General features: G+C 46.6%; 1 protein-coding gene across 5 annotated transcripts in view; it reads right to left on the reverse strand.

The window, feature by feature from the left end:
• The window catches only part of Pym1 (PYM homolog 1, exon junction complex associated factor), a 32,694-nt gene that overhangs the window by 3,847 nt on the left and 9,747 nt on the right, over positions 1–19,100 (reverse strand). Inside the window, exons 1-2 of one of the 5 annotated variants that reach the window (XM_013120357.3) lie at positions 14,791–15,029; positions 12,125–12,181 (exon numbers count right to left, since the gene is read on the reverse strand). The exons of 1 other annotated variant lie outside the window; for it this stretch is intronic. In XM_013120357.3, the coding sequence (XP_012975811.1) occupies positions 12,125–12,181; positions 14,791–14,827 (94 nt within the window). In that variant the 5' untranslated portion in view covers positions 14,828–15,029. Of the gene's footprint in view, positions 1–12,124; positions 12,182–14,197; positions 14,315–14,790; positions 15,030–19,100 lie in introns of those variants that run through there. 3 more of the 5 variants (XM_013120358.3, XM_005079697.4, XM_005079698.4) reach the window with 3 other exon arrangements.

The following is a 19,100-nucleotide window of genomic DNA, read 5'->3' on the forward strand; positions in this document are numbered from 1 at the left end:
AAGGGGGGCTTGGGCATTCCCCCAAGAGTCTTAGATACGTAAGAACCACTGGGGTATTGTTTGGTTCCATTTTTGCTGAGACAAAGGGAGGATTTAATAGTCCACACAGCCTGTGTTTAGTGACAAAGAGAACACTGGGGAAGAACACACAGCCAGGCTGTGATGATTGCCACCTTAAGAGGGATAACTGGTAGGAGAGCTGGAAAATATCATTAATTTCTTTTCTTTCTTTCAAGACAGGGCTTCTCTGTGCACCGCTGTCTATCCTGAGACCTGCTCTGTAGAGCAGACTGGCCTCAAACTTGGAGAGCCACTTGCCTCTGCCTCCAAGTGCTGCATGAAAGGGTATGCCACCGTGCCTGGCAAGGAGCCACCAAGTCCTTTAATGAGAAGACCGGAGGAGACGGCTCATTGCTCAGAGCTCTTGTTTAGCATCTCAATATCACATAAACCAGGCATGGTTGTAACCCCAAGACTTTTATTTTTATTTGTGTGTGCGGATGCCACGTGTGTGCTAGAGTTATAGCTGTCAGAAGCCCCGCTCTGACTCCTCTCTCCAGCCCCCTGCAATCCCAGGACTTAAACAATAATCTGGTGAGAGTGTAATATGTTTTAGTAAAAAATGATTACTGTGGGGTGTGTCTGCGCACACAGACATACACAGTGCCCAGCCAGAGAGCAAGAGGACAACATTCAGGAGTCCGTTCTCTTTCCACCTTTACATTCCAGGGGTTAAACTGAGCTGCTCGGTTTGCACAAGCGCTTTACCTACTGAGTCATTTCATGGGCCTCAGAATTATTCCTATTTAAAAAATTCAAGTATTCTCTAAAACTATATAGATATAAATAGATGGGTTTATAGATACATATTTGAGACCGGGTTTTACATACCCCAGGCTAGCCTCAAACTTGTACTACTAACCTAGTCTAATGCAGGGCTGGTGTGTGTGGTACTGGGGTCTTCTGCATGTTACAAATGAGCTACCTCTGAGTCCCATAAAAAGCTTTTTTTTGGGGGGGGGTGTTTCAAGACAGTTTCTCTGTATTGTTTTGGAGGCTGTCCTGGAACTCGATCTTGTAGATCAGGCTGTCCTCGAACTCACAGAGATCCGCCTGCCTCTGCCTCCTAGTGCTGGGATTAAAGGCGTGCACCACCACTGCCCAGCCCTAAAAAGCTTTAAGGCTCAGTGGGTGAAGGCACCGGGGAACCTAAGTCTGATCCCCAGGACCAACACGGTGAAAGGAGAGAACCAGCTCTGGCTTCCACACTTATACCATGGCACATGTGCATATGCAAACACTAAACAATGTACTCAAAATAGTTAAAAACGTGTATTTTTAGAAGGCTCAGCAATTAAAAACACTTGCTGCTCTTTGAGGGCCCAGGTTCAAGTCCTAGCACCCATGTAGAAGCTCATATTCATCTGTACCTCCAGCTCCATCCAGGACCAATGCCTGTGTCTACAACAACATCTGCAGGCAAACACATCACACACACGCACACACACACTATACACACATAACTAAAAATAACCTTTAAAAAGGTTTACACATCTTTAATCCCAGACTCTGGAGGTAGAGGCAGATCTTTCTGAGTTCGAGGTCAGCCTGTCTACACAGTGAGTTCCAGGACAGCCAGAGCTACATAGTGAGACTCTGCCTGGATAAGCAAAAGCATAAAAACAAAAATGAAATTTAAGAGTCAAATCTGGGGACTCCCACATAGGTTCCGTGCTCATGCTCTTTTGTAAGCTGTGGGTTGGTTTTGTTCTAAATGAGTAGAGCGGGCAGAAGAGACGGCTTAGTGGGTAAAGAAGCCCAACAACCCACGAGGAGTGACCGCCACAAGGAGGCCTCTCACCTTGTGTGTCACGGCACAAATGCACACACTCCAGGTGGTGGCGCACGCCTTTAATCCCAGCACTGGGGAGGCAGAGGCAGGCGGATCTCTGTGAGTTCCAGGCCAGCCTGGTCTACAAAGTGAGTTCCAGGACAGCCTCCAACGCCATAGAGAAACCCTGTCTCAAAAAACCAAAAAAAAAAAAAAAAAAAAAAAAAGATTGTAGATGGGAGAGGGAGGCTGGAGAGATGGTTCAGAGGTTAAGGGCATTGGTTCTTGTGGAGAACTCAGGTTTGAGTCCCAGCACCCACATGGAGGCTCACAACCATCTCTAACTCCGGTTCCGGGAGATCTCTTCTGACCTGCACAGGCACCAGGCACATCCACAGCACACAGACATACGTGCAAACAAAGCATTCACAAGCGTAAAATAAATCGAAGGATGGGGTATAGATGGCAACCTCAGTCTGGCTAGGCTGTGAGAGGGCGCACAGACAGAGAGCTAATCCAGGACCTTACTATCTGGCACATGACATGCATCAAATATCTGTGAAATGATTGTTTCATTTAGTAAAAACTTGTTTTAGGGTCTTGGGTAAATGAATCGATCCTTCACTTCAATCTGGCAAGAGAAGATAACTCAAAAACACAAAAAAACGGGGAAAGCCAGTTAGCCTGACAGGAGAGAGCGCTGAAAGAACACAGAGGATTCATTTCACTGGCTGGTTCTATGGCAACTTGACACAAGCTAAAGTCATCGGAGAGGAGGGAACCTCAAGAAAATGCCTCCATAAGATCCAGCTATGGGGCATTTTCTTAGTGATGGAGGGGGAGGGCCCAGCTAATGGTGGGTGGTGCCATCCTTGGGCTGGTGGCCCTGGGTTCTATGTGAAAGCAGGCTGAGCAAGCCAGTAAGCAGCCCCCTCCATGGCCTCGGCATCAGCTCCTGCCTCCAGGTTCCTGTCCTGCTTGAGTTCCTGTCTTGACTTCCTCCAATGATAAACAATGATTCGGAAGTGTAGGACAAATAAACCCTTTCCTCTCCAAGCTGCTTTTAGTCATAGTGTTCTGTCACAGCAACAGAAACCCTAATTATGACATTCATGCTAGATAAACAATATGTAGGAATTTACTGTGTAGGGGAGAAGTTAGGGGTCAAATAAACTTCACCTCTGTTTATCTAATCCCAATGTTAAGACTTTAGCATAAGAAAAGTTCCCCCCAAAAGAAAACAAAAACAACTTACAGTATTATTTATAGGTAACTAAATAAAAAATAAACGTTATATCCAAATAGAAAACTACATTTCCTTTTTTGGGGGGTTCAAGGCAGGGTTTCTCCATGTAGCTACATTTTAATTTCAAGCAAGAGTCTGGAGAGATGGCTCAGCAGTTAAGAGCACTGGCTGCTCTTCCAGCACCCACACTGCAGCTCACAACTGTAACTCCAGTTCTAGAGGATCCATTGCTCTCTTTGATCCCCACAAGCACTGCATTCACACGGTGCACTGATGCACATGTACACAAAACATAAATTTTTTTTTGGTTTTTCCCATTGGGAATGCTAATTCTCTAAATGATTTGCTTACATTTTTAAAAGTTGCATGTGCCGGGTGTTGGTGGTGCACGCCTTTAATCCCAGCATTCAGGAGGCAGAGGCAGGTGGATCTCTGTGAGTTTGAGGTCACCCTGGTCTCCAGAGTGAGTTCCAGGACAGCCTCCAAAGCAATACAGAGAAACCCTGTCTCGAAAAACAAAAGTAAATAAATAAATATGAATAAAAATATACTTTTTGGGCTGTTATAAAGCACGTGTGAAACATAAGTGAATGCTGCTTAGATCTCACCCCAAAGATATTATATACAAACATTCTAAGTCTGAAAACAGCCCAAAATCCAAAACACTTCGGTGCCAAGCAGTTGGGATAAGGGATACTTCCTGTACACTCCTTTCTCATTTACATATGAATCTATGACAAAGCTTACTCTACAAATTACTCTACAAATAACACAGTAAAATAGAACAACTACAACATATACCATGACAGACATTATGTAAGTATTAGATCTCTAAACATTGTACTGTACTTTTTTCTTTTCAGTTTTTTTTGAGACAGGGTTTCTCTGTGTAGCCCCGGCTATCCTGGAATTCACTGGCCTCGAATTTACAGAGATTCATCTGCCTCTGCCTCCCAAGTTCTGGGACTAAAGGTGTGCGCCACCACCACCCGGCTAGCAGTACTTATTTTTGATTCTCTAGTCAGCTATGGGTAACTGAAACTATAGATAGAAAGGGTCAACCTTAAGGCTAACAGTTTTGAGATAAGTAAGGATAGTGAGAAAGAGAGACAGCACTTGTATGACATTATGTAGACCCTCGGAGACACACATAACCCACTGTGACAGGAGCACCTATTTTATGTTATCTTGGGTCCATCCTCTGGCCTTGATGGTATCCAAGGGTGAAGTCAAAAAGGGAGAGGTTTGTAGACTCACACCCCTAGAAATAAAACCAAGGGCAAGAATATCAGATCTTTCAGATAACATTTTTAGTAAGAAACTACAGGTTAGAGGCTGCTGCTATAGAAAAATTTAAACTATTAACTCTACTAGCAAAAAAACTTAATTTTGTGTATGGAGTGTCTTGCCTGTATGTATATATGAGCACCATGTGTGCCACTGCCTGCAGAGGTTAGAAGAGGGTGTCTGATTCTCCGGGACTGGACCTGGGGACAGTTATGAGCAGCTGTGTGGGTGTCAGGAATCAAACCCAGGTCCTGTATAAGGGCAACAAGTGCTCTTAACCACAGAGTCACCTCATTTCAACGGAAGCTCTCAGTATGACCAGGAGCTTGACTACCCAGGTGCAGAAAGAAAACACACAGTAACACGGTGAGGCTTGGCATTCCAAGGAACCTGGGAATTAACTGTGAGTCCCTGGGACCTGCTGCAAGTAGGGAGATCTGGGTCTCAGGCCTGAGCTTGGGAGATCTCAGGACTAACAACTATAACACTTAGGGACAGTTTTTTTCCGTTTTAGACATTTGTTTTTGTTGTTGCTGTTATTAAGAAGCCTCGGTTTTGTTGTTTTAATTATGTGTAGGTGTGTGCGTGCATGCAGGTATATGCACAAGTGCAGGTGTCCACAGAGGCTGGAGGCGCTGCGTTCCTCTGGAGCTGCAGTTGGACTATTATGAGCGGTCTGATGGGGGACTCAAGACCTCTGGAAGAGCAGCCAGTGCTCTTAATTGATGAAACCACGGCCCCAGCCTTACTAATTTTAATTATGTGTATAGTTGTGGGTATATGTACATGAGTGTAGTGTCTGCAGAGGGACAAGGTCTCGGATCCCTCTGGAGCTGGACCTATAGGCAGGACTGACTCAGGAAATGAACCTGGGTCCTTGGAAGACCAGTATGTGCTCTTAACCACTGGGCCATATTTCCAGACCCCGGGCATGATTTCAAAAAAAGGAAAAAAAAATAGAGCCAGTCAGAAGGCTGGGTGGGTAAAGCTGCTTGTTGTTGGACCTGACACCTGTTTGGTCCCTGAGTCCATGTGGTGGAAGGGGAGAGCTAACCCTGTAAGATGGCCTCTGAGCATCACAGATGAACTGTGGCAAGCACCCTCCCGACAAATAAGAGCATAAATAAATAACAGTAAAAAGAGAAAAGTATACCCAGGTTAGAGAAATGATCATGACTATTGCTCTCAAAGAAGAAAAAGTGACAGCAATGACGGAAATTCTCCAAGAAATGACAGTACTATGCCATGGAAAACAAAAGTTTGAAGTTACAGTAGATGGAAAAGTACATTAAATACTAATGTAAGGGGGTAAGTGCTTAGCACTATTAGTGCAGAGAGACTAAGGATGGGGAGAAATAAGAAAATCGTTTTTTGCTAATTTGAAATGCATACAGTGGTCAGGAGTCAAACTATACGTGAGTTAAATATTTTGATAACTGAGAAAACTGCCATGTTACTCAGGATTATCAATAGAGCAAGATGGCTTTAGTTTTGAGAATTTACAGTCTGCATGAAAGAGACTGAAGCAAGAGGACTGCCATGAGTTGAAGGGTTGTGAGCTACATAACAGGGAACAAGACAGCCAATCCCACATAAACCTCTCCTCCCTCTCCCTCTCCCTCCCTCTCTCCGTCTCTCCGTCTCACACACACACACACACACACACACACACACACACACACACACACACACACACACACACACACACACACGATGGAGCCGTAGCAGCTCAGTTGGTTAAACGTCCAGGTTTAACCGCCAGCATTGCATACACTGGGCATGGCAATACATGCCTATAATCCTAGCATACACGTGGTATTAGAGGCAAGAGAACTAAGAGGTGAAGTCAGACTTGGCTAGGTAAGATCCGATCTTGAACATACAACAAAGCAATATAAACAAGTTTTTTAGATTAAGAGGAAGTAGACAAGCCAGGCAAACAAAGAATAAGACAACGTTTAAGCACTGAGCCAAGAAGGTGACTGGGCAGGTAACACCACTTGCTCTGCCAGCTTTACTACTAGAGAATGAACTCCAGGTCTCCACACCATTTCATGTTTTGAGGCCAGCCTGCTCTATACAGTGAGGCCAGTTTGAGCCAGCAAGGGCTATATAGTGAGACCCCAGGGAAAAAACCCAATAGTATGTGTGGGGGGTGGGGAAAGGGTTAGGGGAGCATAAGGGAAGATGACAGGAAATTAGGAAAGCCCAAAAGATCTGCACTTAAAGACTGGCTATGGGGAGCTGGAGACATGGCTCAGAGGCTAAGAGCACTGACTGCTCTTCCAGAGGTCCTGAGTTCAATTCCCAGCAACCACATGGTGGCTCACAACCATCTACAATTCAATCTGGTGCCCTCTTCTGGCCTGTAGGCAGAACACTGTATATGTAATAAAAAGACTGGCTATGGATAATTACAAGCAGCCACTATTCCTTTAGGCAGAGAAAGGGCAGGGGTGATGAGACAACTATTAAAAATCAAAGCAGTGGCAAGTCACAGTATGCTGACAAGTCAGACTGAGCTCTTGCTAACACAAAGCTACATCACACCAGCAATTTCACACAGTGTCTTGCTGACTCTAAGCAAGTGCATAGAGTAATTAATCATTTACAAGCTGAGCACAACCTTCAACAGTTTGTTTTTATTTTATTTGTGATAACATCTCGCTATGTCATCAATATCCATCTGGCTTTGACTCCAAATTACTGGGATTACAGCAGCGTGTCACTAAAGCTGACTAAATCTTCAAGAAGAAAAAAGTAGGCATAGTGGTTAAGGACTGAAATTCCAGCATCCAGGAAACTGAAGGCAGGAAGACTGCTGTGAGTCCAAGTCCAGCTTGACTTAGAGACCTTATCTTAAAACACATCAGGGCAAACCGGTCGTTGGTGGCGCACGCCTTTAATCCCAGCACTGGGGAGGCAGAGGCAGGTGAATCTCTTCGAGTTTGAGGTTAGCCTGGTCTACAGGAAGACTCTGTTTCAAAAACAAAACAAAACAAACCACATCAGGGCAGGAGACTGTGCTCATATTATAGAATAGTTTTTTTTATCTTGAAACAGGATCTTTTTGTTTAAAGATTTTATTTATCCTTATATAGTATTCTGTCTGCCTACAGGCCAGAAGAGGGCACCAGATCTCATTACAGATGGCTGTCAGCCACCATGCGGGTGCTGGGAATTGAACACAGGACCTCTGGAACAGCACTTAACCTCTGAGCCGTCTCTCCAGCCCCTGGATTTTTAAATCACATTAGAGTGAGAAGACCTATCCCAGGCTAGGATCCTGCACTGCAGAGAACAAAGGCGGCCGAACACCACCATTCACTGCTCTCGGCTTCCTAGCTCGGTACCAGGTCCACGCCAGGACTTCCTTACCATGGGCTGACTGCACGATGCAACTGTGGCCCAGAATAAACATGGCCTCCATGACTACAATTCTCTGGGCTTTTGTTGTTTTCTGGTTTTTGTTTTGTTTTGTTTGAGACAGGGTTTCTCTCTGTGTAGCAACTCTCTCTGTAGACCAGGCTGGTCTCCAACTCACAGAGATCCTCCTGTCTCTGCCTCCTGAGGTCTGGTACTGAAGGCCTGCACCAGTGTGCCTGGCCCCTACAGGCTTCGCTACAGAGATGTGTCACACAGCTGATGTCTGCGGGCTTCAATCACCAGCGCAGGCTTCAGTCACCAGCACACAATGAGCTAAGATTCAAGAATTTGCTCCTATAGACAGAAAAGGTCACAGATGTGCAGTAAGCAGGTTCAGATCGAAAAACCTCCAAGCAGGTTAGCATGCTTACTGATGTGCATAGGCTTAAGAAAAAAGGAGAAAGAAAAAGGTATAGACACTCATAAAAAATAGTTTAAGCCGGGCGGTGGTGGTGGTGGTGGAGGTGGTGGTACACGCCTTTAATCCTAGCACTCGGGAGGCAGAGGCAGGTGGATCTCTGATCCACAAGAGCTAGATCCAGGACAGACTCCAAAGCCACAGAAAAACCCTGTCTCCAAAAAACAAAAACAAACAAGCAAAAAGTTTAAAAAATTAAATAAAGTCTTTAAAGAGAAAAGTAAAAAAAAAAAAAAAAAAAGCCACACAGATGGAAAATACACAGCAAGTCCAGATCCTGTATGGTATTTTTTTTTTTTTTTTTGGTTTTTCGAGACAGGGTTTCTCTGTATTGTTTTGGAGGCTGTCGGTCCAGCCTGGACTCAAACGCACAGAGATCCGCCTGCCTCTGCGTCCCGAGTGCTGGACTAAAGGCGTGGCCACCCCCGCCCGGCCCTGTATGGTATATTCATTTTAATTTTTTTCATTGCTTATGAGCAAACAACAGCTGCTGAGGGACACTGGATTATAAAAACTACTAAACTGAACCAACCTATGTATTTATTAAAATGTCTTAACTTCAAAATGGAAGTCAAAAAATACACTATGGGGGAGAAGAGGTTATGCTTTTCTTCCCACAGAAAATGAAGGGCTGTACGTTCATTTAAGGTTGATAGCAGATTTGATCAGGGAAAACCCTCTGAAAATCATCAATACAAACATAAAGAAATAAACTAAAAAAAAACTACAAGACAGGTGACATATATTTTATCTGCTCAAAAAGAAAACAAACAAAACTTTTTTTTTTAGTTTTTCGAGACAGGGTTTCTCTGTGTAGTCCTGGCTGTCCTGGAACTCAACTCTATAGACCAGGCTGGCCTTTAACTCACAGAGATCCGCCTGCCTCTGCCTCCCATATGCTGGGATTAAAGATGTACACTACCACCATCCAGCCAGAAATCATCTTTGGCTGGCCTGTGTACAATACACAGTTCATATTTTTGTTAAAGCACATACATATGTTACCCATGAAAGAACAAGGGAACTAAACACCAATGACAATGATGGCCCAGGTGATCCAGCATCTCTGAGTGCCTCTGTTGCAGTTCATCAAGTTCTGTATCTACAACAGCTTCAAGGCTGCCGGCTGACATGATCCAACCTCACAGACTACTCCAGCCAAACTTCAAATAAACCCTACATTTTCCTATCACACAGAGTTGAGATAACAGCTAGCTCTCCCAGGACTTAAACATTATCCCAATTTTCCCAAGGTCCTGTTATGCTTGTTGTTTATTCTTTACTCTTTTGGCTTTTTGGGGGGGGTCTCACCACCCAGCTCCCAAATAAGTCACACACAAAGGCTTATTCTTAATTATGAGTGCCTGGCATTAGCATGGCTTGTTTCTAGCCAGCTTTTCTTATCTTAATTTAACCCATCTACCTTTCCCTCTGGGCTTTAATTTTTCTTTAGGGGAACCTGGCAGAGACAGAATAGGACACCAGCTGACTTCCATTGGCCTCTGAAATCACCAACAGGCACATATATGCATATACATCATACATACTCACACCCGAGTACTCCCCCTGCCCCCAAATATCCTAAAAAGTCCATCACAATGATCCAGGACAAAGTCTGAGAAACTGACATTAAGGAGACATGTGGCCTACATGCAATAATAATAGGTGAGATCCTGGACCAGAAAAATCATAACCAAAAATACCCACCTCCCTTCTTCTTCTTTTTTTTTTTTTTTTTTTTTTGAGATCAGGTCTCCATACTTAACTCTAGATGTACTGGAATTCACTTTGTAACCAGGCAGGTTTTTTTTTTTTTTTTTTTTTGTTATTGCTGGTGTTTTTTTCTTTTTTTGGTTTTTTGAGACAGGGTCTCTCTGTGACTTTGGAGGCTGTCCTGGAACTAGCTCTAGTAGTCCAGGCTGGTCTTGAACTCACAGAGGTCCGCCTGCCTCTGCCTCCCAAGTGCTGGGATTAAAGGTGTGCACCACCAACTCCAGTTTAAAGAAGCTTCAATAAACTGGTGGTGGCACACCCCTTTAGTCCCAGCACTCAGGATTAAAAAAGAAAAGAAGCTTCAATAATTGACTTGCTTGTTTTTTGAGACAAGGTCTATGTAACCTTGGCTGGCCTTGAACAGACCATGTAACCCAGGCTGGCCTCAAACTGTAGCAATCCTCCTGTCTCTACTTCCCAAGCACTGGGAACTGGGGTTTGAACCACCATGCCTGGCTTGAACAACCTATGACGTTAGTTAATAATAATGCACTGATGCTGATTAGTTAACTGTAAGAAATGTACTTTAAGAATATAAGCTGCTAGTAAAAGGGGAAGGACACAAGGTACACAGGAATTCTTCATAGCACTTTCTCAATTGTTCTAAAATCTAACTGTTCTGAAAAAACGAAGTCTATACCATCTCCCTGGTACAGAATAAAATCTAGTCAAAGTCCTAAGAGGGAAAGAGTTGCTCTTGAGACAGTTAGAAAGGGTGCTCATAGCAAGAAATTCACCACAGAAAGATTAGAAAAGTTGAATATGAAATGTGACAGTATATCCAAAAGTGAGACATTCAGCATTAGAAAACAAAAGACGAAAGCACCTCAGGACAGTGCTAGGAATAATACCTACAGTGAAGCAGCAAATGAAGCAGCAGGTGAGACACGATACTCAAGAAATCTGGGTTTTAACAGTGGCAGTCCAAGCCTATATTCACAGTGCTCCCTGGGTGGCAGAGGCAGACGGATCTCTGTGAGTTCAAGGATAGCATGGTCTACAGAGTGAGTTCTAGGACAGCCAGGACTGTTACACAGAGAAACCCTGTCTCAAAGAACAAAACAAAAAAAACAGCAACAACAGAAAAAAAAATCACAGTGCTCATAGAGCCAAAGCACAAGGAATTCGAGGGCAGACTGGGCTTGCAACACAGCGAGACCTTGATGGAAGGCAGGAGAGAGAGGGAGAGAAAGAATGATAAACACCTGGCTGTGACTCAGAGAGAAACAGAAATGACAGGCCTTAAGTTTTCAATGAAATAGAAAGTGAAGGCTTTTGCCACAAAAGGAAGAATGAAAGGCATACTGACAGAGGTTTGGAGAAAAGTTGGTGAAATAACCATGGGAGAATTTAGGAAACCAGAGAGCAAGAATTGGCAAAAAACTGTGATGCTGACAGAAGTTAGCACCGCCCTGCATCTTAACTTGAGGTTTTCTAGCAATATGTTACAGTCTAAAATCAGAAACCAAGAAAAGAGTTGATGGATATCATTCAATACAAGGACAGTCATGTGCAGTAGTGAGCTGAACACCTGTAACACAACCATAGGTGGGAACAGGGAGAACAGGAGTTCAAGACCAGCCTGGACTACAGGAGACTTTGCCTCAAAAAGCCAAAAAAATACACAAACAAAAAAATGATAAAAGAGGGACTAGGGATATGACTCAGAGGGTAAAGCATTTGCTACACTAATATAAGGACCAGAATTCAGATGGCCAGCATCCACATACATGCTATGGGCTGGCTGACAGCATGCCCATAATCCCAGCACCTGGGAGACAGAGACAGCATCCCAGGAGCAGCATGCCAGGAGCAAACTATCTGAATCACCAAACGCTGGGCTACAGTGAAAGATCCTGCCTGAGATATAAGACGGGGAGGGATCGAGGAAGACATCTGGCATCAACGTCTGGCCTCCACATGCATGTGGACCTGTACACACACATGCACACAGGCAGGTACAAACACACACAGAGACAGACAGACGGACGGACGGACGGACTGACACACACACACACACACACACACACACACACACACACACACACACACACGGAACCAGAATACCAAGTGCAAAAGGCTGCCTCTGTGGATTTGGGACAGTCAAGGGTGACTGGGAAGGAGCTAAAGTGAAGGGGAATACCTGAAAGGAAAGTAGTGTCACAGATGAGGTCCAGGTTGTAGTAATCCTGAGGTGTAGCTGAAAATACAAAGGTATGTCAATGATCTCGTGCTCAGCAACTAGGGAGCTCAGTGTTCCCAAGGTGCTAGAGACAGAATAGCAACAAAAATAAAAACAAAAGGGCTAGAGATGGTTCAGGGGTTAAGAGAGGCTCTTGCAGAGAACCTGAGGACTGGGGTTCGATTCCCAGCACCAATACTGTTGCTTGCAACTCTTAACTCCAGTTCCAGGAGATCTGATACCTCTTCTGATTTCTATGGGCACCAAACCACAAATGGTGCACAGACATACACGAAGGCAAAACACTCACACACATAAAATAGTTAAGTCTAAAAAACAAAACAAAGCATAATTGTGGGCAGTAGATAGGACACTGATTTTATGGGAGTTTTACAGGAACCACTACAATTGCAATGAAATGCATTACATAAGAGTCACAACAGCAGTAGGAAGTAGGAAAGAAAAGAAAGCAGTTCATTCCTTTTTTCTTCTATACAATCACAGAAAACAGAAAATAACTCTGATTGCAGGGCAGGGGCCAGATGGACTGTGTGGATAAAAACAATAAGGAACACATCAAAAGCTGCAAATTGCCCATCATGGCCTTGGCGGTGTGCGCCTTTAATCCCAGCACTCAGGAGGCAGGCAGAGGCAGGTGGATCTCTATGCCTTCAAGGCCTGCCTGGTCTACACAATGAGCTCCAGGCCAGCCAGGACCCCATAGTAAGACCATATCTGGGGGGAGGGGGACAGGGGTTCTATTTAAGGTCAGGCATGGTGGTGCATGCCTTTGCTCCTAGCACTTCAGAGGCTGAGGAAGGTGGATCTCTCTGCATTCAAAGTAAGTCTGGTCTGCACAGGGAGTCCCAAGCCAGTCAGAGACACTGTCTTCAAACAAACAAAAACCCAGCGGATACTTAACGACCTACCACCTAGTAGAGAACATAAGAAATGTTGCTGGAACTCTTTGAAATGCAAGAATAGGAAATGGTAGCAGAAATACCAGTTGTCAATAAGTACCATATAACGTAGGAAACCTACCTATAAGGAACACTTAAAGCAAACCAAGAGGCATACATGGCACATGTTAAACACACCATGCATACACTGCACACAAACAGGATCACCTCTGTGAAACACTAAGCCAGTGACTCCACGTGAAGACCACAATGAAGGATACAAAAAACAGTAGCCAGGCACTTGCACTGCATTTTACAAACGTGTTTCATATATCTATTTGATCATCTCCAGGTCAACATTGCTATTGTGCACATTATTCTAAAGGCAAGGCAATTAGAATGAGACAAAAATAAATACGAGGGAAACTAATTCTCAGTTTCACACACAAACACAGACTTCAACATTTCAAGACAGCGCTAGACTGAAATTCTTCAAGCTATAAGGAATAACGGGGTTCTGCTAATTGTCAAAGATGTTGATAGCAAGGCCAGTAGATGCTCCCCTGGTTTTTTTTCTCTGACTTTAGATGGGAAACTCCATCAATAAGAAAAGTCTGGGTGAAAGTTAAATTCCTCTTCCCTTCGTGTACCTCTGGACTTCAGGGACACCCCCCCGGCCCCCGCCAACAAAGAGTGAGGAAAGCATGTGTAGCAGACAGAGCTTGGAGAAAAAGAATGACAACAGGGTAGGGTAGAGGGCAGGTTAACAGCAAGAAATGGGGGAGGGGGCGGGAGGTTGGATTTGGAGGGAACGGATCGTGGAGGAGCCCGTAAAGCTGCAGAACCCCAAAAATGTTGGAACTCCAGCAGCTAGAAATAGCTGAGGCTCCTAAGGGTCCCGGAGCAGGGGACATTGAAGGACCCCCTGGGTTTGAGAGACCGGAAGCAGAGACCCCCCCAAAACACGAGACCAGAAGGGGGCGCAGGTGATAACCCACGGGAATGAATGGGGAAGGCGGTCCGGGGGCGGGGCCAAGGAGGGGCCCCGGGATGGGCGTGGCACAAACCCCTCTCCAAGCCCGAACCCCTAACCCAAGAGTCCCGAGAGAAGCGGCTCCGCGATTCCCGCACTCACCGCCGGTCTCGTCAGTTACATAGGGAGTCGCCATCTTGAGAACCCGAACCACTTCCGGCGTGAGCGGGCTGGGGTCCCGCCCCCTCCCCACCGGAAGTGGAGTCCTCATCCTAGCAAGCCACCATTTTACTCTTAAAGAGAGACTGCACCATTTCCCTGACCCGGGCGGAGGAAAAGGGAGGGCAGACGCTCAGGACAGTTTATAGAGGCGTGGGCTCTTTTACTAGCACCGACCCCATTCTTTAGCGCCAGGGGTATACGAGACAGTCCTCTGGGCTCCCAGAGAGGTCCCGACTCAAGCCCTCTCTCTACTCACGCCCCAGGCTAATGCTCGCACGCCCAAGGCTCACCGAGAGGAAAGGAATACACAAGGCCCGTGGCCTGCACACATCACCCACCGCCAGGGAGTTGACAAGGAGCAGAGAAGCCCCAGGGATGCGCGACTGTGTCTGGGAACGGAGCGCAAGCCCCCACCAACACTTGGAAGGCGGGCAGGCGGGCTCGGCATGCCGATTCCTCTCGGCAGCCCAGCCCAGCTCTGCAGAGACCAATGGAAGGGGCGCGCAAAGAGCAGGGCACTGCGGGTCGGTCACCTGTCCCCGTGGCCTCGGGGGTGCCGGCGGTTTCCATGACCCAGTCGGGCGAGCAGCCCTCGCCAGTGCTGCCCCCTGAGATCCCGCGGCGAAGTGACTTCTTGCCCGGCTGCCCGGCCGCGGATCCTCCCGGGTCAGAGGACACCGGGTGGAGGCCTTTGGGCGGACCCAGGCAGCATTCTAATGAGCCGCGCCCAAGTGTCCCGATCAGCTTTTGGCGACCGCGAGCCGGGCGGCTCTTCAACTATCGGGACACGTGTGGCCCCTCCCTCTGTTAGGCTGTGCCCTGCCGGGTGCCTCGTTCTTCAAGCGAACCCCAAGTGCCCCGTCCGTGTCCCCCGCACCCCACCCCACAACTCCCCACTCCCGCCTTCGGCAACTTAGTTCCTTCGGGGCTAAGTTCTGTTAAACTTGTTTCCCCTGCAGCCCGGAAAGTGCAAGCTGCAAACTCCTCTCCTCCAGGTGTCCGACTCTGCCCTCCTTCCCTAATTTGCTTTTTTTGTTTTTCCTCTTAACTCTAGCACCTTCCTCTATTGCCCACCTCGGCCTTAGGTTAATTAATGTCCTACAGGGCCTCTCGAATTGAGAAGAAGGGGAAAATATTAGTGACTACCTCAACAATGCACGGCATGTCCCACTTAAAAAAAAAAAAGCCGGGCGTTGGTGGTGCACGCCTTTAATCCCAGCATTCGGGAGGCAGAGACAAGCGGATCTCTGTGAGTTCCAGGCCAGCCTGGTCTGCAGAGCGAGTTCCAGGACAGCCTCCAAAACATCACAGAGAAACCCTGCCTGTCTCGAAAAACAAAACAAAACAAAAAAAAGGGAGCCGAGCCGTGGTGGTACGTGCCTTTAATCCCAGCACTGGGGAGGCAGGGGCAGGTGAATTTCTGTGAGTTCGAGGTCAACCTAGTCTATAGAGCGAGTTCCAGGAGAAACAGTGCTACAATTAGTAAACCCTGTCTCAAAAAAAAATAGTAATAATTAAAAAAATAAAAAACAGGCTGACAAGGACCTTAACTAAATTCAGCCTTAGAAGTTTTTTGCAAGCCTACACTACATAATGCCTTCTTTCAAGACAGGGTTTCCTATTGTTTTGGAGGCTGTCCTGAAACTGGCTCTGTAGACCAGGCTGGCCTCGAACTCACATAGATTCGCCACCACTGCCCAGCTGTGAATTTTTTTTAAAAGAAAAATGTTGGGGCTAAAAGTGGCTCAGCAGCTAAGCGTGCGTGCTGCGCCTGCGCCTGCACAGGACCTGGAGCTCCCAATGCCCGCACTGAAAGGTTCAGGCATTGCGCTGGCCTGCCCTGTTACCTGGCAGGATACACTCAGGCAACACTCTGGCCAGCCCAGAGTTCTGAGAGAACCACGCAGGTGCAAAGGACCCCTTTAAAGGACTGACCCCTGCCCGTTTACGCTTAAGCTCTCCTTTACTCTCCCTCCTCTTCCTCTCTCTCTCTCTTTCCCTCTCTCTCTTTCCCTCTCTCTCTCTCTCTCTCTCTCTCTCCCTCTCCCCTCTCTCTCTGTCTTTCTGTCTCTCTGTCTCTGTCTCTGTCTCTCTCTCTCTCTCTCTCTCTCTCTCTCTCTCTCCCTCTCTCTCTGTCTTTCTGTCTCTGTCTCTGTCTCTGTCTCTCTCTCTCTCTCTCTCTCTCTCTCTCTCTCTCTCCCTCCCTCCTTGCACAGGTTGGTTATCTCTCACCCCCCCTTTCCCTCCCTGTCTACCTTGGGATCGTTGAGTCACGGTTTGTGTTTCGTTACTGGATAAACTTAGACATTTTAACAACACACACCAGATGGCTTTACAATTCTCAGAGCTCTGACTTCTCTCCCTGGGGTCCATCTCAAGTCTCAAAATCAATTTTTAAAAAATTTTAATTATTTTTTTATTTTTGAGACAGGGTTTCTCTGTGTAGCTTTGTAGACCAGGCTGGCCTGAAACTCACAGAGATCCGCCTGCCTCTGTCTCCTGAGTGCTGGGATTAAAGGCGTGCGCCACCACTGAGCCTGGCAATACTTCTCCCTCACTGTGTCTGTGGACCTGAAGTCTAGTTAGCAGTGCTAGGCAACCGTTCTGGCCGGTGAACAAACCCCAGTCTGCCAGCCCACACCTGTTTCTGTAATCAAGTGTCCTTCAGTACCCTTTCCTGAAAGAGGACAAGGAGATGAGAAATGGGATGCCGGTGCCTCTAAAACTTATTGGGGTGCATGACTCTTGACTGAACTATTTCAAAAGTGGTTTCTACAACTCCGAATGGACCTGCTCAATGAGGGGAAATCCTCATCGACCTGTTTACTTTCTAATCCGGGACACTCCCCATCACTGTACCCCTCAGACATCCTGCCCCCATCTCTGAAGCCTGGCAGGAAGCGAAACTCAATTGTCTGTTCCCCCGACCAGCCTTGTACCCAGCTCTGGGCCCCGGATGTGTACCCCCACCCAGAGGAGGAAGAAGAGGCTGGGAAAACAGGCTTGTTTTTTCCTTTCCCTTTGTTCTTTGTGGTTTCTTTCTTTCTGATTTTTATGATGCATTGGTTAAAGAGCTGAGCACCTGGAGCTATAGGCATTCGACAGCCCTCCTGAGACGTGTCTGTGCTTTTCTATAGGCATTAGACAGCCCTCCTGAGCACCTGGAGCTATAGGCATTCGACAGCCCTCCTGAGACGTGTCTGTGCTTTTCTTTCTTTTTTATTGAAGGCGGTGTGTGTGTGTGTGTGTGTGTTCGAGACAGGGTTTCTCTCAGTAGCAGCGCTGATGTCCTGAAACTCACTTTGTAGACCAGGCTGGCCCCCCAACTCGCTGAGATCCGCCTGCCTCTGCCTCCCGAGTGCTGGGGTTAAAGGTGTGCGCCACCAACGCCAGGCATTTCTCTGCTTTTTTTCCTCCCACCCCTCCAACAACTGACTTGGAGTATGGTGCAAAGAGGGCTAGACTGGTTTCCTCTTATTCTTTGTTAGAGAAATCGTATTCTGATTTTTTTTAATGTAGGAGTGTCTTTTAAGAAAGAATGAAAGTGTTTGTTGAAGCCGAGAGGGCGGCATGCACCAGTAATCCCAGTACTTGAGAGTCTGAGTCAGGATGGCAAATTCAAGGCCAGCCTAGGCTACACACCTACTGAAATCTTGTCTCTGAAAAAATAAATAAAAGTTTGTTGACTGTCAATAAGGAGGCTATATAGGAAGGAGAGATAAAGCTTTGCTAACAGTGGAGAATTGGGCAGTGGTGGCTCACCGGGAGGCAGAGGCAGGTGGATCTCTGTTGAGTTTGAGGCCAGCCTGGTCTACAGAGTGAGTTCCAGGACAGCCAGGGCTTTAGAAAAACAAACAAAACAAAACAATGAAGGATATTACTCTTAAAAATGAAGGATGTGGGGTTGGGGTGTCAACTAACGGTAGAGCACCGGGGAGCGCGTTCCAGGCGCTGAAGTTCACCTGAGCATGAGGGTGGAGAAGGACAAGGAAGAGAGAGGAAAAAGAACCAACGACGAATCAAGACGCAAACAAAACAAGACAAAAAAACACCTGGAACAGAGACAGATTACTCTCCAACCCCTGATCCGGACCCACAATTAAAGTTAATAATAATAATAACTAGAGAGAAATTGCTTCAAGGAGCTTGTCTCCAAATATTTGAGAATCGCTTAGTTCTCCGTTTCCACTAGAGGGCCTAATGTTTTGGTTTTTCCTCTGACCCTCACTGGGCCCAAATATTTATACATATGAGGTGTGGATGTATATACACAACACAGAGACAGACACACACATTTCCAACCAGCAGTCTCTCCTCCCACTCGTTTGCACTCCCAGATATAAAAGGAGGCAATTCCAAGAACCCCAGCTTTGTGTTCTCTCCAATTTCAGGGACGGGTAGGAGGGAGTTAGTCAGGATTTGGGGGCGGGACCTGGGTCCCCCAGTTGCTACCAGTAAATCCTTAGGCCTTGGTCTCTTCTCTGTACTCTCCCAGCGTCTCGCCATCCATGCTACCCTAAGAGTCCCAGCAACTCCAGAGTACAGGTAGGAGGCACACAAAGGCTTTGCCTCCAGCGGCACCTTTGCCCAGAGCCGTCTGTGCCTTCTGCCACGGCCAGAGGGTAAAGTGCCAGAGCTGGGTATGGAGAGAAGGTGAAGGCAGACAACCGGGCTCTATGCACCCAAACCTCCACCCTGGTCTTAAGGAGAGGATATGGATGTTGGAGAAAGAGGTGTGCATAGGCAGTCTTTAGGGGAGCTGAGGAACCCCCAGGGGAGGTGGGTCAGACAGGTTCAAGCAGTGTGGAGCAATGTGGAAAAGGGAGATGAATCTGGGTCTTAA

Source organism: Mesocricetus auratus, unplaced genomic scaffold (assembly GCF_017639785.1).
Source record: "Mesocricetus auratus isolate SY011 unplaced genomic scaffold, BCM_Maur_2.0 Super-Scaffold_100011, whole genome shotgun sequence".
NCBI classification, from domain to species: Eukaryota; Metazoa; Chordata; class Mammalia; order Rodentia; family Cricetidae; genus Mesocricetus; species Mesocricetus auratus.